Source organism: Hetaerina americana, unplaced genomic scaffold, assembly GCF_022747635.1.
Source record: "Hetaerina americana unplaced genomic scaffold, ioHetAmer1.1.p SCAF_12, whole genome shotgun sequence".
NCBI lineage: Eukaryota > Metazoa > Arthropoda > Insecta > Odonata > Calopterygidae > Hetaerina > Hetaerina americana.
Genome location: NW_027286292.1, coordinates 25,802,349 through 25,827,162, shown reverse-complemented (window position 1 = coordinate 25,827,162; position 24,814 = coordinate 25,802,349). Strand labels below are relative to the sequence as shown.

Below are 24,814 nucleotides of genomic sequence, written 5' to 3'. Positions count from 1 at the left end.
TAGTGTGAAACGCGGTGGCGTTGAGACGACCAATGGCGAAGGTCTCAAGTTTTAACCGCGAAGTGAGGTCATTTCCGGTTTCTGTGAACAGTGGCCGAGCCAATCGCGGCAACCACACCGTGTTTGGTTGAATATTCCCAAAGGGAGGGGGGGGGTAGAGGGGTTGCGCTCCCTGCGGTGGCGACTCCCGTCACCATTAATAAATAGCGCAGGTGGACCGCGGGTGCGCGTCCCCGGCGTTAGGGGTTTGCGGCGGGTGGCGCGCGGCGCATAATGGTCAGCCGATAGTGTTAGCCGCGTTGAGGGCATCCGGAGGCGGCCCCGCGTTTCCGGCGAAGGTGTCCCCGCCCGCCCCAACACCCCTCCGACCCGCTCCATCACCCGCTCGCCCGCCCACGCACCCGCCCTCTTCCGCCCCAAACACCTCTCCGTCCCCCGTTTCCTCCCCCTCTCCCGACTCCTCCTCTCGGACATAGTTCTAAACTTTGGCAATACTTCCTCCCAGCATCCACTCAGGCGGCGAAGATTCGCCAAAGTTCTCCCGGAACACAATTACGTTGGACCCTGGGGAGAGAGAGAGGGGGAGGGAGGGAATGTGTGGGAAGGGGCGTGCGAGGGGAGTGAGAAGGAAAGTCTGTGGGGGAAGAAAGGAAGGATTCTGTGGGAAGAGAGAATGGCGGCAGGGGGGGAGGGCGAGGGTTGGGAAGCGGGGACCTCTTGTGAGTATATATCCGTCGGCTTGAGAGTCGCACAGTATGGGCGGGATCGAGGCAAAGGAAGAATCTCCGGGGGGCGACACGGGGGCTAGTCTGCCGGCATTCGCCACTTTTTGTCGCCGTCGTCCGCCACCGAGCTCCCTTCCTAAGTCTTGGGTCCGACCCTTGAGCCTCGAGGCCCGACCCTACAGTGACCTCGTGGGCCTGGCCGCCACTAGCGGAAGTTGTGCGGCAGTTTGCTCTATTTCTCGACACAGGCACGGGACACATGCGCCTCAGCTTCACCTCTCCCAAGGATTTTGAAAACCCTTTGAGATTCTTTCGGGCCAATCATGAACTTAAAGTGTTATTTGTCAAAAAGTTATTACTGTTACTATTCCGGAAGTGAGTTATCTTCATGCTACTATGATAGGGTATGATTCTTGTTACAATAATGCACGACTAGAATAAAACTATAGACTCCTATTGAATAAGGTATCGGTTAACTTCTATGCCTATATGCTCTTTCAGTTACACTCGTAATTAACCTGAGAATACAATTATTTTAATGATACCTATTATGAATATAAAATAAACTTTTCGATTTCTATTATTTGGAAACTAACTTTTTTCCACCCTAGTTTTCTTCTGTGATGGAGAACTGTGTGTGCTTTCGTAGCGACCAATGGTAAGCAGAAGTATATTTTTGCCTCTGTAATGTGATGACTGTTGTAATACAGCTTTTTTTCATCAATTCGTTAGTTCCTATTTATCGAAGAGTCAAGCTGTGGTCCCGGCATTGGGATATGTTCCGTATTGTAATTTCTTAACGGAGGGAATATACTCGTAGGTGTAAGGCTTCAAATATGAAAATTTTGAGACAAATCCGGATTCCCATCGGATCTTTCTCAAAATCCGATGTTCAATGCAAAGGCCTCCTATCTTTGGAGATTTCAAAAGTTTTGATCATTTCTGGAACCGGGCATTGGACCAATCGGCATTGGGCCTATCTTGGAAGGCTTTTCTTTGTCTAAAATTCTGAAAGTGAGTTAGCTTCATGCTAATAGAATTGGGTATAGGGCTCGCTTTGCCCAAGGGACTCTACACTTAGACTGAGGATCCAAAGACTGAAGGGTAATGACAGCGTGCGCTGCGGTTGAACTTCCTCCTCTTGGTCCAGCTGACCCGTAATTCTTTGGGGTCAACTCAATTAGACCTTGTGTGTTACCTGGTGCCGTGTGACAAACGGCACTAGGAAATTTAGAATTCGGTTCGCATTACTCTTGGATATCTTTATAATATAAACGGTTTTTTCAAAAAAAATAATTTGATGAATTCCTTATGATGCAATGCAGATAGTTATATGTAATTATGTTCTCGGCAGTTCTTAAAGCACTTTTTTGTTAAAAAAGTTGATATGTACTCTCGAGAAACTGTCAGTATTTTAACGGAATGCTAAACGAATGGTTAATGGACAACTAGCATATGAGCAAGTATTCAAAACTTAAGGTGTAATAGTTTTGAGCATTGGGCAGCCTGACTTGTTCCAATTCTGTGAGCAAATGTCACCAGCATGTTGTTACAGGGGCTCATTTTTGGTCTGCCTTGAATACACTCGGAACGAAAAGTTCAAGCACTAAAAAATGCCCTACTGTCTGTTATTTATATTTGTGCATCAATTGGTCAACTGATGTCCACCATGAAATATTATTATTGCTTTTTACCATCGAATAAGAGCGTAACTCACTATATCCCTCACCTGGAGAAGACGCCTTACGATGAGGTTATGCAACGCCCAATACTAGCATGCGCCGCAGGTGGCCATCATGTAATCATATTATGCATATAAATTTGCATCTCAAACTCCTTGCAGATTTTATAATGACGGAAGCATATTCATGCGTCCCTGTGCATGGTTTTGATTATATTTTTAAACTTCACCCTAGATAATTGCATTAAAATATTCGTTCATTCAAAACTTAGCGAGTATAGAGTCGTACTCAACGTAGTCCGTTGGCAGTGAGGAAAGATGCAAATGCTATTAGTTACTCGCACTACTGTCAGAGACCATTGAGGAATTATGACTCGAAGAATACACCAGGATGTCTACAGAGCTAATAATGATTGCAATCCTAATAGGTGCATTATTCCAGTGTGATATTGCCAAAGGCGAAACGGAGGTTCTGCCAAACAGTAGCAGAATAAATAATAGCCCTGAAAAGGAGGGCATAGCTCATTGGTTTTGCACTGATTTCATGGCGAATATTTAAAGACATAATTGTATCCTCAGGTCAAACATTCCTCGTCATGTTCTCTGAAAATATGCGCCTCCAGAGGATCGAGATGGTGCGGGGGCTAACGTACTGGCTTCCCACCCTGAGGGCGCGGGTTCAAATGTCGGCTGTGTTGAATATTTTTCAGAGGTATCTCCATCCCTACTTGAGGTGCTTTGTGGAGGGCACTTTGAGGGAGTACGCCGTCCGTCGGATGGGACGTTAAACTGCGGACCCCTTGGCGCCTTTCGTAAAGAGTAGGCTAATGCCGACGCCGGGTTTCTCTCCACCCTTCATTCTTTCCTGTCCATCCCCTATGGCGCAAATGACCTTAGCTGTCGGTCGCCTCCCCTCAAAACTACTACTATATGCGCCTCCAACTTTGTTTCAATGCTTTTCATCAGTAAATAGTTTAATCTCATTCGCTGTTAATCCGCTCGATAGAAAGAAATTCTTTGTGTTTCATGTGAAAAATCAATCTGAACTTATCTTCCTTTACATTAGAAGGTGTATGAAAAAATGGCTTTCGAGTAGGTGGTGTATAATTATGTCTGCAACTTGGGTTTCTTTTGTAGTTGCTTCATAACATATATTTGGTAGTTGTTTCATTCAATTCTATGTGATTTGTAATATTAATTTGGAGGAGGAGTGTAATACCATTGGAAGTGGAGGAGTGCAACCGTCGACATGCCAATTACCAATTTACCAATACCAAACCATTGGTAGCATGGAAATCTTCTTAATTTAAAAAAAATCTTAATTAATGAATTTTTTCAGTCGAATCATAACTACTTTATGTTTTCATCTTTCCCAGCGTTATATTACATCCATTATCAATCACAGCATGTCTCGCAGGAACTCTCAGAATGGCATATCTGAGATTTTACTAATTTCCGAGCATCATTTGAGATATGCCTCCCATCAGTGTTCTGTTTATGTAGCTATATTGTGTGCAAATCAGCTGCCACGAAACCTTTGGCCAGAGAGTATTCGTTCCCGAGAAATGGAATTATATTTTTCGTGCTGAATCTATATAATGAGTGCTCTTCTCCCTAATAGTCTTCATAAAGGGTCTAACCTCCGTTTCCTGGTGAATGTCTGCACCTATGTCATCGTCCTTGTTGAAAGGATGAAGTAGGCGCGTATGGTTGCAAGGGTGTAAAAAAACCGAGAAAAAATGGACTGTTTCTTGGAAGCAGTCTTCTATTCTCGTCGCAATCCGTCTCCACAGTTGGGGAATGGTCTATTGAGAGGGACAGGGTTTTTCGGGGAATTCCCTTGCAACCGCTCGGCGAAGTCTTTTCGTCGATAATAATATCCAATAAAATGCTTTATGGGGATATTTTTTGGTGATTTTTTTTCTCGTATTCCTTTCGCAGTGATTCCAAAGAAAATGGCTGGTTCTTAAAAATAACGTTCCCGGAAATCTCTTGTACCTGTAAACGTTCAGAAGATTTCTTGCCTCTTTAACTGAAATGTGTTGAAATTGAGCATGAAGGAGTTCACTCAGTTAGTTCGGTCATTTATGAACCCAGGTTATCACATTAAGTTCTGCTGTTTTGCTCGCTCACCTTCGATGCTCACCCTTGTCTTTGCATTATATATGTTGTAGTTATTGTTTAAATGCGGTTGTAAAGAAATATATGTTAGAATATTAGTTTACCCCCACCCCTACGTGTGAATGTAATTTCACCCCTATATGTGAATTTCACACGCCTATGGGCTTAGTGCTGGGTTATTCCTATCTTAACTAATGTAACCAGCCATTCGATTGATTTCTGTGTTGTGGTTTGACTATGCCTCCTGCCATGAATTTGGCTAGGTCATGTTTTGAATTTTGAAATTCTGGGTAGTCATTGGAATTTTAGTATAAAGCTTGAAAGCTTTTGAAACATTAAATGTTCTTCTAGTCACAGACTTTAATCTTGCACGCTTATTTCAGAATTTACGACGCACAATTTAACGGTGAAGTACCCCGAGAGGTACGTTTATACTTCCCCTTTTCTCTCATAACTCCCTCGTGTTTTAACCGTGTGAGTGAGTTAAGATTTCTAAATAATCGTGAGAGTGAGGGAACTGCTTTCCTTTGGACCGTAATTATTTTATCTTTCTTTTCACCCAGGGTTAATGGCAATCAATTCCAGTTTAACTCGTTCCCAATTTCTAGAGGTCCGTGTCCTATGTCTTGTGATGTCGCATAGACTTATGAGAAAGTCGCAAATGAATTTATTGTGCCTCGTCTCTTCTAACGGGCCACAAGATTTGAATTAAAACGGAGTCTTATGCGTGAAGGGGCTGTGCTTAACTCCAATAATATTCGTATTTAAAGAAAACAATCATCTCACTGTATGACGCATGAAGTAGTGTAAAACAGCGCTAGGATGCCAAGTTATCTTTCATCAAAGTTGTCCGAGAAATCCATCATGAATTCTAACTCAGTTTTGGAAAAAGATATTTTTAACTTTTATGCGCTCTGTCTATTAAAATTTTAGTTATATTAGCCCATTTGCATGGCCACGGGTTACGCCGTCCTCCCATTAGCCTTTCCATTAGCTACTCAAAAAGAATTAGTATCTTAGATGCGCTAGAAAATATTTCTCCGGGAATGGGAAGTTTGTGGAAGCCATCGGTTTCGGTCTTATTCACTGATAGAGATTGTCGAGGTGCGTGAGCAAGTTCTCTCCCCTTTCCTCGCAGTCCCCCTTTACCGCGACGATTGACGGAAAAAAACTCCTCACAGGAGGAGCCACCGGGTAGAAAGGGCCACTCCTTCCGTTCCCATTGTCTCGACGGGGCGAGGGTACGCGTGGCCCCTGGAAGGGATCCCTGGTGGTACGCAAGGGGGGGGAGAGGGAAGAGAGGGACACCGTTGTTCCAGCCGTGCAACTCCCACCCACGTAATGGAATAGCCTCTCAGAGAGAGCAGTCGTTGCAAAGCAGCCCCACGCCTAATGTCTTCCCACGGAGCATCCGGGTCCATTGGCGGGGAGCTCGTTACCCGCCTCCCCCGCCTTATCGTTCCCGTTACGTTACCCATCCCCCGACGCCCCCCCACCACCCATGGGCGTGTGTGTCTGGGGAGGGTTATCATTGCTATTTTCATGCTACATGGATCAAAGGGCTTCAATATTTATTCGTATTATGCAGGACTGAAGGGGAGATGCTTACTATCCGCTTACATTTCTTCCTTCAGCCGCCTAATCGGGTTGAGGGATTCCCAGTCGAAAGGAGCCGAAGTCATTAAGTGGTGCCGAATAATGCGCTGAAAATAGAGCTTTTTCCTAGGCTCTTTTCATGCGATTACCGAAAATTTTGCTTGAATTGGACGATTATTTCGGAAAGAAGGCGGTTTTGGCATGGAATAAGTTTTATTTCCCAGTGAAATAAAAGAAAAATCATAAAAATTCAAATTATGGAATCGAAAAATTAACTGGATCCGCTGCCATAACTAAAGAAACGAATGTGATGAATTTTTACTTCATTAGATAAAATGAAAATAATTGTAAATTACCGCGATTTTAGTGCCTATTAATGCAGAATTGCGATCCTGACGACTATAATTGTGATTCTTTCGGATTGTTTTGTTCAGAATAATACATGCGTGAAGATTTGTCTGTAAATATGTCGTTGACTTTCAGAGTATGTGCTTATTATACATTGTTTCTCGAGATATTTTTCACTCAAGTATTTCCCGCGATTATAATTGTGCTTCAAATTGTACGTTTTCTCGTGACGCGTCCTTTTTAAACCTGTTACATAGCTATGAATCCTTAGGTTTTACTGACGATATCGATGAAATAATTCCTTGTTACTACTGTAGTTGAGATAATTATTTTCACAATTAGAGAGATAGACAGTCGAACAGATAGATCCAAGGAATCATTTCCCCTCGTACACTTCACGACAGCAAGAGATAGGGAGCCGACACCGACAAATGAATGCGCATCTCCTCTGAGCGTACCTCTTCATCTCCTTGTTCATACGACTAGCACGTCTACACAGTGATGCGACGGATTGCTGAATACGTGTCGATGTAAATGTACATAGGCTTTTGTTAAGTATTTGTTTCATGCTGCTTTTATGCTAGTTTCCTCATAGAGCTCCGCGTCTTCAATATCATTCAAAAGCCCTTAATTTCCCTACCTTCCCCTTTTAAATATTGTTTAGATAAAAATTTACATAATATATATATATTGTTTTGTTTTATTTTGTCATTCGCTGTCATGCTGTAATTCCCTACCCCACTTGTTCTCGAATCTGGCCCTATCTCGCAAAATGTTGACGTCCTATCCAACGGTATGTGTACTAAACTTTAATCGCTTCACATATCACCAACCGAAATTCAACATAAAATGTCTCTCTGAGCCCATGTTGTCGTATTGGGAATCTAATACTACTCTCTCTCTCTCTCTACACCGTTACTCTCTGCAGCATTTCACAACCATACTATATTTTCCGATGAGACCCTACCCCGCCAGTTACAAGCGCGTCCGCTGTTTGCGCAAATGAATCCTGCTGAATACACACCCATGGTGTTACAATAATTGATCACATCTAGAATGTCTGGGCGGTCATTATGGCACGTGTAATTCTACCCTAAGCACGGGAATCAGATGAGAAGGGAAACCGCTTTTGTCCAGGAATTTGAAGCTTATCAGAGTTCAAGCTTCGGCGTTAAAGCCGAAAGAATTATGCTTAGTGTTTAAAAGGAAATGAAGGTCGCGGTCAAGGGCATGACATATGGATTACTGAATGGATATATTTGAATAATGGCTTAATAAAGTAATAGATTTGAATATCATTCACTTTCTATTAGCTTGCTTCGTACCAGCATCTGATAATGCAGAAGTCACGCATCTTAGTGCGCCCGGTGATACATTTTTACGAGATGAATTAAAGTAATATCAGTTGGGGTTATCCGGTTGCAAATTTTTGAGGCGTAAGACATGAAGAGCTGTGGCGTAAAACTGGAAAAGTATCAAGATGCATCTGGAATCATGATGGTCAGATTTGGATCAATTTTGGGAGCATTGGTGTTACGTTTAAAATTATAGTTTAAAAGAACGGTAGAAAGGTAAAAATCGACGCCGCTTATACGTACTTGCACTTCAAGACTTCCTGCTGCTCAACTGTGATCGTATTGCAGCAGGGCGAGGCAAGTACCTGATGCCCGTTGCCGACCTATCCTCGAAGGCGTGAACGCGCAGCCCTTATCGAAACGTGGCGTTCAATTTCGGGGTTGTTCAATGGGCAACGTATCGTTACCCTTCAACTTTGAAATATCCTGTTTCCGTAGGATGGGTGATCCAGCTGCTCCTCCGCACCTCGCTCTACCCCCTCGCCGATCGTGAACCCCCCCCCCCAAGCCACCGCCGCTACGTAACCCTTGAGGCACCAGCACCGAGCCGTTAAACAAGCGAGCTGCAAAGTGACTGGTCCCCGGGACGCCGCCGGGTGCCCTGTCGTAGATAATGCTTACCAAGGCCCCCCCGCGCGCGGAGGACTTAAATGCCTCAAACACGGTCTCAATCCGCGTGAAATAGAAGACGTTCCTCGGGGGAAATGCTCCCTGTGACAAATGAGAAACGTGTCCCGACTTCTAAGAGGCGCCTCTGTTTTGAAGGGGCGACCGGCGAAGGCTTCCCTCTTCAGTTCAAGAGCCTCTCATTCTCCTTCTGTGGGGGGGGGATTCCGCCACCTTACCTACATCCCCCTCCCCACCCCTCATCCCTTCCCCGCTCACCCCTGAAAGACAATCGGGTCTGGCCCATGAGGGGGTCCCGGAGTAAGGTTGCGACGCAACAACACAACGGGCCGGAGGGAGTGTGTGGAGAGTGATTTGGGGGAGCGGCGGAGTCACGGCTAAGACATTTTAAATTTAGAGGCGGGAGTTATTGAGGATATTCCCATGGGTGAACCGCCCGGGATTCTCTTCTTCGCCGTAAAATCTGTGAGCAGTGGAATGGTTTTTTTTTCATTCTTTTTATAGCCGTGCACTCTCGGTAAATCACGCGGCGCGGCGTACAGTCGAAGCGCAAATCTTAATTGCGGCCTCAAAAGCACCACGATGCGCATGTAAGCTTGCGGCACCCGCTCTGATTGGTTCCAAGTCGGAATGGTTCACGTGCCCAGTACCGAGAGCCCCTCGTCCCACGTGGACCACGATGGCCAGCGTCCCAACGGAGAATGGTTTCCGGCGTTTGAGTATCAAGATCCTTCCTGGGACTTTATGAGAGGAGCCCTCCGGTTTAAAAAAGATACGATTTTTTTTCCATGGAAAGGCGATAAAACTCGGAGCAAATAGTATTGATAAGACTCGAAGGATAAAAGTCCACCGTTCAATTTGCCCTGTTATTAATGGGACTAGCGAGGCGTTTCTCCTTTATTTTTACATTCGTGAGTCACGACTGCCGGAAGGAGTCCGCCGCTGCCGTGCGTTGGGTTATGGGAGGGGAGGGTTCCTCGTATTCCCACTCCGCCGTGGACCAAGACGCCGTGCTGAAACGCCATTGCCCTTGGAGGATAGGCCTTGGGGCGTGATAAGGACCGATTAGGTATTGGATCGTAATTGACTGCCGTAATTGATTCATTAAAGTTATACTGTTTAACTCTGTACGTCGAGTAATCTCCAAGATCGTTACTAGATGCCTGGGGATATTGGCTGATAAGTCGGTTCCATAGCTCTTCGATTTTGAAGTGCGCCCATCCCTTGTCGCTACTGCGCCTCCTTGGGGACGGAGCGGCACTAATCTGTTGGTTAGTGAGACGCGTCCGGGCGAGAGGTGAACTGGAAGACCGCTTGACCATCATTCACCCTCAGGCTTCTTATTATGCGGCTTATCTTTTATTCTCTGTTTCCTCAAAATGTTGTTTCTTCACCATGTAGTTCTTATATTCTCCCGTTTGAATAGTTTTTTTTATTCGCGCTACTTGGAATTCGCGTGGGAGAGCTCACTTAAGCTTCACGTGAACTGATGGACTGAAATGTCATTTTATTTCGCGTGCGATTCGTGTCCTCGGAAAAAAATGGGGGCCTGGTGGTACATTTTGACCCGTTGTCTTTTTCCCATGTTGTCTTTTTTTCCCCGAATAATTCATGCTTCATTCTTTAATTGATGCCGGTTCAAATTTAATGGCTAATGTGTAAATACCCATTGTGACTTTCTTATAGCGAGTGATTGGGTTTAATTCACATTGCCGATCGGTGGAGTGGGAATAAACTTTATTTTTTAATTCGTACTCTTTGAGGTTAGTAGCCGTGGAGCTGTATATTGTATCCCTGGATTTAAAGTGGGGTATGTTATTAAGAATGTAATCGAGAAAGGCATTATCTTAAAAAGGAAATTATTTAAGTTCACTGGAGGAAAATAATCGCTTATTTCTTTTTGCGGTGAATTAGGAATGTTGTCTACACCGCGTCACGTAAGAACCTTCAATAGAGGATATCCTCGCATATTATGGAATATTTGAAGGAATCCAAAGGGGAAGTCTTTTTCGTTGTGTTGCTTCATCTCATCATAGAATTACCTCATAGCATGCTTGCTTCAGCTCGCTATGAATTTGGAGTCATGTTTAATGGCTTATCCGAAGAATATTAGGGTAACAGAATAGTGGGGCGACTTTTTTCAGATTGCCCATTCTGGAAACTTTCATGCTTTATATTCTAAAATTCATAGTTTTCCCATAAACGTGTAGTGCATGCGGCGGTCGTTTCACACCGTCGCGTCGTGGTTAGCTTTGGTAAAGCATTGTCTGCAAAAATCAACCCTGTCGGCGACCTTACGACTCTGTGGTTGCTCCCGGGAATATAACCCTCGCAACCATTTGAAATAAAATTTTGATCTTTAAGGAATCCCCTGGGATTCTCGGGATTTTGTCATTGAAAATCCAATAAGATTTATGTGTCCATAATGTGTTACATCCGGAAAATGTTTCTTCCAGTGTGTTTTGTTTTAAATACCAGCGCTGAATGTCACCTGCTCACACATGCATTAGCAATATTTTCCTATGCAGATACATAGTTGCGCTTTGCTTTCAAATTCCGAGGGTCCGTAATTTATCTTTTTTTTTTTGACGATGGAATTATCGGTTATCTTGGCGCCATATTTTTCAGCTCCGGTGGCAGAGACATGGGTTTATGAGGCAATGCCATCCCCTCCCCCCCTTCCCGAATGTGGCAAATGAAGAACCCCATTAAAATTCAGGGTGCCAGAGTAAGGCATATCGTTAGCGTGGGACGGTAATGGAAAGGTGTGATATTTAGCGGAGATGGTGTTCGTAATCATTGCCGTGGAAACAAGCTGTCCATAGATGAGGCAAGGCCGAATTTTATGCACAAATTAATACTTTTGGTATTGAAATGTTAATTTTCGTATATTTATCTCTCAGACAAACATTGTAAATCTTTCGGTTTTTTTCTTGCCATCTTCCACTTTGAGCGAGTGTTGTAAATGTTGAATCACTATGCTATTTGATAAAATTGTCCGATTTAATGGCTAAAATTTACCTGCTAGTGTATTTAATATCGATCTTAATTCCAAAAACTATTCTCTTTACAGGTGTCGAAAGTGAAGGTGCAAGAATGCAGCGTTTACAAGACTTGCTGGGACTGTCTTGGTGCCAAGGATCCGTACTGCGGATGGTGCTCCCTCGAGAACAAGTATGTATCTTTCATCATCATTTAATAACCATTTCCCGGTATGAATGTTCGTCACTTCGGAGAAGGAACCAAAACTATTTGTTCGAACTTTTATTTAATTAGAATAAAATTTCTTATCTAGTTCTGATTTTCAATTAGTCTCACATTTTCCCGTGTGGAATTGCAGGCACATTTTTAGCGTCCTATTCGTCAGTATTTATTCTTACCCAACATAGATAATACCCTTGGATATCATATAACTTCAAAAGTATGTTATCGGGAAAGATTGACTCAGGAAAGGATAGATTAAAGGCGAAAAATGCAAGTTTTAGATTGTTTTGTGCATTAGCACATGATTTGAGAGTTTGATAATATTTTAAAATTTATATCATCGGTGATGCCATTTAGAAATCCTCTGATTAAATATCAGTATGTAGGTCTGACCAATGGCCGTAAATCATTTTTCTTCGACAAATTATATCAGAATCAGAATAAAGGTTGTTCTACCCAATGCTCATGGGAACCGTAATTGCGGAAACCGGGCATTGCATAGTTTTATAGCCCAAGTTTCTTAATGTGTCTCGTCTAGCATTCGACGTGGCGATATTATAGTACGGTATGGCAATAAATTTTACTCCCTACCTCTGCCTAACTATCCATATTATTATATGCATGCGCTAGGTAATTTCTGGATTTGCGTTTCGTCAGGGTGCACTCAAAATGCCTCTGCGTCAAAATTTATGCCGCGTAACTAAATGAAAAGAATATCGTTCCAAATTTTCCGTCGGTGGTCTGCGTACATTTGGAGTAACCCCATTGCACTGCGAGTTTAAACGCCCCTGAAATGATTTTGGTTGAAACCCCGCCACCGTTCTTTAACGGCGAATTCTTCGGAGCAGCGTCGGACCTCGAGATCGTTGGCTGTTATGTGACGGCGCAGAAATCCGACGTGACTCAGGAGCGTTGACGCAGTTTTTGGGACCTTCAACCTCGCACAGAAAAAAAGTCCGCTTTCCCTCGGGAAACCACCGAAAAACAGAGAGAGAGAGGAGGAGAAATTTTTTCTACCATAATGTAATCCGCCGTATCACCGCTCCGCGGCAGTTTCCTCCGTCGTCGCCACCCCCACCTGAAACAAAGTTCTCTTCACTGGGAGTTTATATCGCACAAAGCTTTAGCGTACCAAAATCAAACCGAAGACGGCGGCGAAGGGCCTGCGAGGGCACGGTCGTGTTTTATCAAAGACGTTATCGAAGTTTTTCTCCTCCCCGCCCGCCCCCCGGTTCTCCCCCGCCCCCGTTTCTCCCCCGTATACTGCTGCCGTCGTCAAAGTAAATCAAAGCGTGGTTGTTGGCTCACTTGCCCTCTCTCTCTCGGAAACATGGAGAAACCTCTTCCCTTCGATCTGTATACACTGGCGGTGTGGGAGGCATAATCCCCTGCAGGTGTGTACACTGGCAGGGTTCCCTTTGCGCCACCCCCATTGCCTCCTTCCTGGTTCCCTCCCGCCCGCCCCATAGCCCTTCGCCCCCATCTCCCCTTCCATCCATTCCCTTCCACTTCTGAGAATGCCAGGATAGTGGGGAGGGGGTTGAGATCGGGGGTGTCAAGCCCACGAAACCTTGGGCAGAACTTGCTAACTCCCCGAACTCGCCCTCCCTCTTCTCCCGCCCCGGTCTCTCCCGAACACGCACACTCCTCCCCCCACCTCGAATGAGCGCGTGATGCGGATTGATGCCGGGGGAGGACAGGACGAAGGAAGCGGGGGACACGATTAGTTGTGGCGAGGTCTCAAGGCGAGTTCGGGCAGGGGGAGACTGGAAGTAGTGCGTCTCCACCCCTCGCAGCCGGGGTAAGGACTTAAAAGGACCGGAGTCCACCGAATGAGACACCGGTTCGCCGCTCTGTTCGACTGGTTAGCAGCCGTTCTCCTGCCGGGAGGGTGCCCGGGCCCTCGCGGTAAGTCCGGCGCTCGATCGAACGTGCCGGATCAGCCCGCGGAAACGGACGCATTCTTGATGAGTCATTGTTTTCGCGGGGGCGGAGGGGCAACGCGCAAGGTTGCGGTAAATTCGCACACGGGTTGGTCTGTGTGCAGCGTGATTCGCTTCCGTGGTCACGGCTCTCCATTAGCAATTGAGTAAACCAAGGGCTGCTTATGGAGGCATAGGCTCGGCGTCGTTACCCGCGCTGACGCCAAACACGGACAGGAGTACTGTGTGCTTGGGAGGCGTTGATGAAATGATGGGCACGGAGTACGCCGGCCTCTGTTAGCGTGGCCAGTCGAAGGAGTACGAGGGGGGTACGCAGGTGCCACCTTGGAGTGACAATGCCCCCCCTTCGAGGCCAAAGGCATCGCATTTCGACGGTGTACGCGAGGTCCCGGGGAGGGGTAATCAACTATTCAAACGACGAGCCTTGAGATATTTTAATGTCGGATTCAACCTTCTGTTCGTTGATATTGCCGTTATTGTCCTAATGTTCGACTGTATGTGATTTTATAGCATGGTGACAACTTGGAGTGATCACCATGTCAGGTCTTCGTGCCGAACCCTTGAATTTAACCCTGAAGAAAAGGGGAGTGTCGATCTCCACCTTACGTCTGACCCGATCAGTACATGCCGTAAGATCAGTGCTGCGTCAATGCGGCGAAATGGTGCCTGAGCATATCCCCTAAACCCCGTAGCAAAATCCGAATTTCATGTCTCAAGATTTTAAGGACAGTTTCTAAACTTGTCAAATCCTTAGTGCCTGAAAATGTTCCAAAATATGACTTAAAGATTACGTACATATTATTACCCGGATGTTGTGATGACATAATACAAACTTTAATCGGATTAATGATTCATTTCTGTGGAAACGGGCGAAAACTTCTTATTTTCTTTCCCGTTAAAATGTAGCATGTGAAATAATATTTCTGATGATGAAGTTATGGCACATAGTACTGTTCAAATTGGAAAATCACACGTGCACTTCATTAGGAATTCATTCTGAAAGCTTATAAGATAGCGTATAATATTGTATCCTTAGATTTGTCGGATAAAACGTCTGCGTAGCTGGCTAGGTCATGGATAAAGTTAGGTAGGTATGCCCTCTTCGGTTGTTTTGTTTATACTCAGCCTGTTCCTCTTTATTATTTCTTTAAATGGTAATATCGAACCTGCACTCCGATTGACGGTCCATCAACGCATTCTTTATTAGTTGCAAAGTAATTAGATTTTCCTAGGTGGCTTGTCGCATGGCATAATATGCCGTAGCTACTAAAATATTTAAAAGTGGAGTAAATGTAATGGGAGTAATATCTCTTTATTTCACAGCCAATACTTATAACTCCCCAATAAAGTCGATTACAGGATATTCATTACAGAAAGGTATTAACAGGATAATCACGTTTTCGGCATGTAAATCCAAACCGCTGAGCTGAAGTGTCATCCGAAACCCTCAAGAGTCATATAATCTCTGCCGTAAAGACAAGTTTACTACGCGGCCCCTCTCTCTTCTAAAGCATTGAAAGTTTGGTTTCGTGCTAATGGGATAGCAACAACAAATAGCAAATAATCTGAGAATTAAAGCGATGCATAGCGCTGGTAATAAATTAAAACTACACTGCACGTCCGTGAAGCAGGAGGAGCTTTTAGTTCACACCAGATGCTCACTCTACCAGCGAAAATGAAAAAGTGTCATTTGCGTTGTTTCCATTTACCCTTTTTGTGGCTCGCGTGCCTTTTCGTGTGCGAAATGTACACCTGGGGCACTTACTTTTTACTGCACTGGGGCTCTCTCTTAATACTTCGCCAGCCGCATTGCCTCCCGAGCTCATATCATCATACACCCTCTGCCAAATAAAGCTGTGGAATTTTTATGCCCTTGGGTCCCTCGGCCAATCAGGGACGAGGATCCACTATTCTGGCATTTAGTGCGTGGGAGAGCAGCAGTACGCTAAGTACTGAATGTTGAAGAGGTACAAAACCGACTTTTCATTGCTGAAGAGTACTTCTGGAGGAGGGTGTTGTTGACTCACCAGAGCTCTTTCGGGTTCCGAGTTGAATTATCGTTCATCACACCCCGGAAAAGTTCTAGCGTTGCATTATCGGATTTCTTCTCTGCTTACACTAATTGAATGTCCTCTCAATGGTTGACGTAACCCTTGGCAACTGAAACAAATCGCCCAGCGGTGTTCTCGTTCCTGTCGAACTCGGTGAAAAATACTTCCAATTTCGTCGAGGGGAAAACGAGTAATATATAAAATAGCAGGCTTAAATATAATCACATTCGCTTACATTATCATGTTTCTCTCCTATTTTAGGATTATCTCATGCTCGAGTGCCATGCCTATGTATTTTACGACAGATATTAATTTAGGTAAATGCTCATCAGAGATGTACATCCGAGTTGTAATACTCGGCACACTGGAACACTCAAGAAGAAAATAGGCGTTTAAAACAGTGGAGCCGGTACAGCCAGCCTAATGAACATTTTACGACGCTCAGGAAGAACGTAATCTCTCATGCTGACTTACGATCGAGTTATTTTCCAGAGGCTCGATACGAAGATCTATCCGTTACGTGAACTTACGCTTTAGTATTACTCAGTTCACTCTGAGAGTGTGCTTACTCACCAAGAAAAAAGTGGGAACCTACCAAAATAATAATAGCATGTGTATGCATGCATGTGAGTACAAATGTCGGTGGGCCAGCGGAAAGTTTATAATGGTTATACGACCATTTACGCTTCTTTGCTAATTAAACGTGTGAGGATTAAATTTTCAATTGTTTGATAATTTAATTGAAGAGCATAACTCTATTTGCAGGAGTTTGATGTAGTAATTAAAAAGCATCGCCATATTCTGTATGACATCCGTATTGATTCAGCCGATCACATTTTCAACGCGCGACATAATTCCATGATTAGAGACTCGAGGGCGTTGAAATCACGCTCGACTGGTTAAATATACAGTATTGGGTATTGCCAGTTATATAATTATTGTGCGATTCGCAATCACGTGTTCTTAATGGGCATGCAATGCAAATGCTGCGATTCCAATGGACACTCGTCATGAATGACCTAAACGCGCGCGCGCCCCGCGGGAAGCACCTCTTAAGCGGAATCGTGGCGGCTTCGGTGAAGTGGAACGACGTCGATTCTCGAGTGATTGGGTCGAGGAGGGTCCACGGTGCCCCCTTTTCGCTGCCCGGAACTCTCAGATCGATTCGAATGCCACTTATCCGTCAAATCTTGGCCGACGGGGGCGTCGCGGGGACGGGTCGTGTTCATAGGTGTCCCAACGAAGGCTGTCGGTAGAGCGGAAGCTCCGGCGTGGACGCGACGGCTTCCGAAGGCGTCGAGGTGGGTGCGAAGGGACGGACGCCGCCGGCTGTGCGGAGGCTGTTTGTGACGGACGGGGGGAGTGGTTGGAGAGTGGTGGACGAACGGGGGCGGATTGGTAGTTTCCAAAGAGAGTCGGAGAGAGGGTGGGCATAGAGAATGGAGCTGGGAAATGGTGCGAGAAACGGGACAAAAGGTGTTTTGGGATTTTGAATGCTTATGCATCACGGTTGAGAACAGGTTCTCGGAGAGAGAAATCCGGCGGTTTGGAGGGAGGTACGCTGCGGGGCCGAGGGGGGCGGATTCGACAATCCCCCTCGCCATCCCCCGCCCGCTCCATTCACTCCTCACACTCCTCCCCCCAGGGGCGTGCCACGGTGAGCGAGGGCCCCGGGCAATATCTTCCCCACTCCCCTCTGGGTACTCCCCTCTTTTCGGTCCGCACAGCCATCATAATTCAGGCGCGATCCCACGGCAGCCCCCGTATCGTAATAAACACGACTCGCAGCCAGCCAGGCCTCTCAACTCCGTCCGCTCAAATCCCCCCTCCCACGCTCCCCAAGCCACCCCACCCTGTTTTTCCTGCACCGGGGACCACGCCCCCCTCTTCCCCACCGGAAGCAGCATCCCTCTGTATTGTCAACTCTCCTCCTTCCGCCCACACGCCCCTCTCTCTCTCTCCCCCCCACGCACTCTCTCTCTGCCTAGACAAACCGCCAGTCTCCCCCATTTTTGGTCTCTCCCGGACAGACTACGACAGTACTCTTCGGGAGCCATTTTCTCCTCCCCGTCGCGAAGGGTGTTTACCCCTGCACTACGTCCATGGCCTCTCTTGAGGAATTATTTGTTGCATGGGAAGCGGTGGATGGATGGAAGCAGGGCGTGGGGGATTGGGCGGTGAGCCTCGGGAAGTCCCAAACCACCTCGCGCTGACCCTTCCCGATTTCCCCCGATCCCACTTCCAGGGATTTGACATGTTACAATACGTTCGTGTTGTTGTTAGGGCAACATCCGACCACGCCCCTCGCCGGCACCCTAGGACATGTGCCTCTGTTGTTCGTCTACACTTGCCATCCATTCGGAGCAGGGTTTTGAGGGCAGTGTTTTCCCAGCTGGGTTACCGTCGAGTAATGTGAAGGGTGCTTTGGTGTTCATTTTCGTTTTGAAAAGTTCAGTTTCAGTCTTAACTTGGAGTAATTTTAGCTACTTTAATCATAGGAAATTAAAAATTAGCCGTTAGAAAAGCCGGGTTCTCTTACTACAGGGTAATTAAGTACTAGATTAATTCATATAATGAAGCTGAAGATAATAGTTTTTTGGATTAGTGCTCAATATTTTTGGTAGTTATCCTCAGTATCCCATCTTCATTTCTCATTTCTTTCTATTCCGATAAATGAAATGGTTTATCATGGATTTTCATATTATTTTCTACTGGACCTAAATTTTAAATTGTAATATTTTACTTAAAAGGTCGTTTCTTTGTCGGAAACATTTGCGTATTATGCATTCAAGTGTTTCGGGGCGATTAAACAAATCTTTGGTCGAGCAAAATTGAGGACTCCGGTTGAAGAAACTTCTTTTCTGTATCATTTTTTCTTTAATGTTTCCTCCGATTTGAGAGCAATTTAAAACGAATACATAGTGTGATAAATCATCGAATTTCCTAATTTGGAATATTAGGCGTTTGTAGACTTTCCATGGAGTAAATAAATCCATTTACACTTGGGTATTTGCCTTTTTTGCAGAGAATATTAAACATTTTAGTTTCTAATTATTGATCGAAGTCAAATGCACGACCATGGAAGGACTTAAAAAAATCGTCTCTGAAGTTTGCTCACCTTTAATTCTTCCGGGGATTGTCACACTGACAATATATTTTGACATTCGTCCTTAAAACTATTCCCATTATAAGTTCGTCACTGAGTACGAGTTCGTCACTCGTATATTGTGTCACAGTCGTCAAAAAGCCATTAGCTGTTCTTTTTCGCTATTCCTGGTCTTAATTCTCCTATTTTTGTTTTAGATGTGCAGTGCGTGATGCCATTAGTGTTAAGGATAGACAATGCTCGATGCATATCAATGTGCTAAAGAATTGAAGATTTTCCGCCGCTGAAGCCACGTCGTTATGGTATGTTCTAAGTAGGGCATCGACCACGTCTTGGCTGCTTCACCCTTAAACCCTTTTTTTCCATTTTATGTGGAACAACTTTAAAATGAGCGTCGTTACTCTTAACTTCCAGACCGTCCTTAGCTACTAACGTTCCCTCTTCCCATTTAATGTACCGTCTTTTGCGTTACATAACCTCCACCTATCCTCCTCAGACTTTCGAATGGAGAGGAGAGGATTTTCTTAGTTCATCTCAAAGTCATATCTGATTAATCGCACTCTTTTGTTGCTTTCATGCCTAAAATTCGTTCCCGATGACTTAAGGTATAGGTTCCACCGGGTTTAGGTGTTTTTCATTCTTTCTCGTTTTCCTTCATTCGTTCCCATGGTCAATCCGTGCCATAATGTGTGGAATGTGCGCACCCACGGTCTTATGGACGACATTCAATACCCGGAGCACTTCCGCCGTTTATTCAATGCGCCTGGTCTCGCCCTGCAGCGCGAGTGGGGTGGACGTCTTAACCTCCCCGGCTCCCTCCCGTGCGAGGCGAGCCACGGAGAGACGCCTTGGGGTGCGACGAGAAGCGGATGCGAATCTTTCACGCCTCGCCCTACGCCTCGTCACTGTACCGCGCCCCCCGCAGCCTCCTTCCCCCGAAATTTTGGAACCGCGCTGTTCAACTCCAGTTTGAATATATGCCACGTTTAATATTTCGAGTCGGCTGCAGCCCGTATCGAGGAAATTCATCCTACATATTCTCTTACCCAGTGTGAGCTGAGTCGGCTCCATCCCTTTCTCACACAACTTGTGAACCTGAACGCAACGTCTTGATCGAGATTAATGTTAAAGTGGATCTCTGTCTCTATCTGCTGATTCTTCCCACGCTGATACAAAAAAGATATCCTTCCTCAAATGAAGATTATAGCTGCGTGTTTATCATTCCCTTCTGCAGTCTGTCATGTGCAGTCTTCCATTCCTAGAATGGAGAGACCTCCCTTTGGCTAATTCGGAGCAAAATGTGTGTGGATGTTTCGAGCCAAGTTTCTCTTTGGATGAAGGGTTGCTCTGGAGAGAGAGCGAGAGACAAAATTTTCTAAATAAACGAGGTAATGAGCAAAAATAATATATTTTTGTACCCCAGCGTTTGGTGTGATGATTGTATAAAACAATTGTAATAAAAGCTTGGTGCTATCTAGTATTACTATTGGGTGAATAACATGGTGAAAAACCATTGAATAATCGTGTCGCACAAAACGCAAGTAGCTCTTTGAATCGCTCGGCTGTTCTGGAGGATTTACGTTTCTTTTTTAATAGTATTGTTGATAATTACAAATGTGGCTTTTATGAACGCGGGCGTGGGAGTGCATATATTGGTCACGGGTCCTCCACGCTTCTTGTCTTCCTTCACCAGACGCCCTGCAGCGTGTCTTCTTGTTGGGCACTCACCGGGCTGTAAACCACGCTGCCCGTGACACAGTTAGTTTCAGGGAGACTTTTCTACCTGGTACTCCGACAGGATGCAAAAGGCAGTTGCTCTGGGCTTCCCGGTTGGATTTCCCGCAGCGTGGGCGTCGGCGCCTCAGAACCCTTCGTCCCTAATGCGTCGTGTCGCTCTCGCCGCCCGTCACGTCTCCCGTCGGAACGTGCACGTAGCCCTCTGCAAATGGCTCCCGCGCGGCTCTCTTTAAGTTTCGTTTCTAGCATCGCCTCCCCCAACACCTGGTCGAGTTCGAGAATTTTAAATCTCGTGCCGATTCCTTCATTTTGCCGGGAAAATGTAACTCAGCCTTAACGCAAAGTAATGCTCTCTCGGAGAATTAGTAGGCATTGAACTCCGCCGGCATGTGAAGTCGTTGTCGCACCTGCAATGAGGTGGATGCGGGGAGAATTTCACCGAAGGCGATGAGCGAATCAATAGTAATCGTCGCAAATGGAATATGTATGCGGCGATCAATAACACGTCGCGCATGAGATCTAAATGTGTTTGAAACGAGTTTGTTGCTCGTGCATAATTTATCCGACTTTTCTTCGGTTTCCATCGGAGTTTGTGTGGAAAATGTTATGGGCGCCGCTCGGGGCTGGTCAGTTATTTGAGTTTCAACTTAACTCCCGATTCCACCTCGCCAGCCTTTACCCTTCCCCCCTTTATTCGCTCCCTCCCCCCCCCCCAACCTACTCTGCTCATGTATATGTCAATAACGAACTAAAGCGGCGTGAATTTCCACTTGTTCCCCCGGATGGTAAAATTTATTGATTATGTGTCAACCACAGGGAGGACTGATGAGCTGTCCCACAAAAGCGTCTATCGATTGCCTCTTTTGCGCAAGTAATTCCTGGGACTTGCATCGCGCTTTCTTCCCTCACCCGAAGATAAGAACACTTCGGGGTTGTTTTCCGCGTCCATCTATTTCGTCATGGGTGTCTAATCACCCATGTCGACCAAGAGGAAAGTGTCTACGCATCCTCCTCATCAGTATTTCAGCCCTAGAAAGGTTTTTCAGCAGCCCTTCAATCTTCTCAATTCAGTATCGAAAATGATAATCTCACTCCCTGACAGCTTCACTTTTTCATATTATCCTTGATATGTCCTGAGCAGTCATTTGTCGGCCTTTCTCGCGGGATCTTTCCTCTAATTTTCCCTTCTATTACGTTTATAACTAATCAATTGTGACTCAAGGTTTGTCCAATCTGTCTATTGCATCTTTGCCCCGGTGATCACCATGCTTTCTTTTCATCTACTGATCTTCTATGTACTTCCTTCTTCCTCACTTTGTCTGTCCATTTAAACTTCAGCATTCCCCTCCTGCACGATTTTCAAAGGTTTCTATTTTTCGCTGGTCCCCTTTTCCAATATTCCATATCTCTGATCCGTAGAGTGCCATTATCCACGCGAACATTTTGTCGAACTGCTTCTTAGCTTGATGTCGGTCGAAATTCTTCTAGTACAGACTTCTTCAAAGTTATACTGCTGCCAAGGAAGATGAATGGTTTCACTTTCTTTAGATTCTCTCATCGAAATATGATAGCTGCCTCTAGCTTCTCTCCTCCACACTCGAGGCTTTTAGTCTTCTTAATGTTGATGTTCAAATTATATTTGTGAAGTAATTGGTCCATAGTAGTCGTAGGTGTTTGCAGTTCCTCTCGCGATTCTGCAGCCTCTGCTATGTGATCTGCGAATTGGAGCATGTTGTAAAATCTTCCCCATTCACTTTGACTACTTTGGTGCCCATGTGTTGAGCTTCTTTTATTGCCTCTTCTAGATGTACGAGTACGTTGAGAGTAGTACTGGTGAGAGGTTGTGCTTGTTTCCTTTTCCAACTTTTTTGTTCTATTTTCCTTCCGTTTCTTTCATTTTCATAGTGTTTCTTGATTCTTATGGTGATAGCCATGGATTATTCTTATTTTGTTTTAGTCCATTTACACTGCGTCTCGTATCTTGAACATCTTGTTCATTTTTAGTTGTGAAAGGCTTTCTTCGAGTCTATGGACGCCGCAATGTCCCATGTAATGGCTTGTTTACGTGTATGTATAATATTTTCTGCCTGTACCCTCAAGTTATTGCTTCTCTTGTTCCACCGTGTATGTTTACATATATAACCGTTGATTGACACAGTCATTTCACACAGAAGTGAACAAAAAACACAGAGAACTCAGGAAGAGATAACCTCTCATGAGAATTGAATTTTCAGTGGCACAACCTCCTTCTATGATATGCTAAAAAGCATTTCGTGGTATACAAAGAGTAATTATTTATGGTATATCAGGCACTATAGCATTTAAGGGAAATGGTCATAACTAGGTGAATAGTTTTAAAAATTAATTTAAAGAGTCAATTTGACATTTTGTCTGGTCGCCCCTAGTGACGAAATATGACGCATTTATATAACTCTTAAATGAAACTCAGCATTTCAGTCGGAGGAAAACGAAAGCCTGTTAAAAATTGGGTAAATTAATTTCTAAGAAGTTTTAGCATTAAGTTTAATTACGGCCGCGTTCTCAATTAAGTGTGGTATAAATTCTCTGCTGCGTAGAAGTGATTCCTTACGTATATAAAATTAAGTAGGATTTCTTAGAAACAAGTTTTCAGTAATGAAAATTTCGCGTTGCGTAACATTTTTTTGTAAACGAGATTTTTCTTTGAGGGAACAAGTAAATGAGAACGGGAAGGAGAGGGGTGACGCATGCCGCGAATCATATGGGTTCATTAGATATCAAAGTTGTCGAGGATATCCCCTACATTAGCTGTTCTTCCTTTCTGAACTAGGAAGGCTAATTCCTCAGTAAATTTACTCTTAAAGTACTTAAAGTTACTCTAATGCCTTCTTCTAATATTTATACCTATCAAATGGTATCAGTTTCAGCTGAGAATGCGGCATAAGCTATCTAAAGGGAAAAAAATCACATAAATATATGAATTACCAATGAAAAGTATGTTTTAAAACTATTTAGTTGGCAATGGATTTTGATGTGGTTTCTGCTAACGATGATAATAATAGTTAAGGAAAAATAATGGAAAGACTTTTTTTGCAATCTGTAATTTTTTTACTGGAAACTATTTGCTTCTTGCTGGAGTTAGGGTAATGAAAATTTGAAGGAGAAAGATTGCAAGACTAGCGGTGTCATTCCATTGGTCTCCAAATTGTCCTCTGGTTGGCTTTACGACGTGATAAAAGAACGAATTCATCGAGGGTTTTATACGAAAGTGTGGAAGGGGGACAGGAGTGGTGACATTGTGTTGGTCGTACAGTTTCTTCGCTTCTCCTATTTCTAAGTCGAGAGTGACGCCACACGGGATATTTTCTGCAATGTCAAATTTCCTGAAGGCATCTTCGTTTCCTAGCTCGCACAAATAATACACACTCGGCCTTTGAGCACCGTCGCTAAGTGGGCATCGAAATTATTTCCGAGTTGTCTCTCAACGGGTGGCAGCCATGATGTCGTCGTAAAAATCCTTGTAGCCGTTTTCCTCCTCCGACGAGGAGACTATAGCTGAAGGGATTGGAGCCGACTGTGATATCACGCCGTATGCTGCGTGCCGCACCGCCATTTTCTTTGATGTTTATTGCTCAAAACAATGGGAATATGGCCGCTGAAAATTAGAAGCCATCTGCTCAAAATGATCAGTGTTTTATGTTTGAGAATTACTTTCTGAATGGCGAAGGGCGATGCAGCGTCCATCCGTAAACATCTTCCACATTCCTGGGTCGCGAATTTCATATCAGGAGGAAGAATTTTCGGTTATAAGGAGACAAACGTATTGCTTGAGAATATTCCAGGGAAACCTGGAGGTTTACTGGATCACGAATATAGTTGGACTTTCCTTTTCAGCAGATTTGTGGAGCAAAGACGGAGAAACTGAATAGGAGTTTTCCTCCTGATGAATTAAATTTGTTTACTCGTGGAACCGATCTCTTGTGATACTCCGGTGAAAATTCGCTTTATTATTATTTTATAGATTTGAAAATTAGATAGCATTTCAATGCAACAATTTCAGAGTGTAAAAATCGTTCGCCTTGACTGGGATTCGAATCCAGATCCCTCAATATCCGGTCGAGTGCTTTAGCCAGTTAAGCTATCGAGGCGTCCTCTTAAACCCTGAAATTTGGGAGCTTTTAAAGGAACAAAATGTTGTGACGAAATACCGTACATACAATGCCACTGGCATTCGTAGAACACTTGAAAACACTTGTAAACACTTATGCTGTTTATACCTTGACAAATTCCAAAGAAACTACGGTAGATGCCGCAACAGTAACTTTTAACTGAGTCATATTA

General features: G+C 44.6%; 1 protein-coding gene across 1 annotated transcript in view; it reads left to right on the top strand.

The window, feature by feature from the left end:
• Positions 1-24,814, top strand: part of PlexA (plexin A) — a 527,983-nt gene that overhangs the window by 421,048 nt on the left and 82,121 nt on the right. Inside the window, exon 5 of the mRNA XM_071582795.1 lies at positions 11,527-11,627. Coding sequence (XP_071438896.1) covers positions 11,527-11,627 — 101 coding nt within the window. The remainder of the gene's footprint in view (positions 1-11,526; positions 11,628-24,814) is intronic.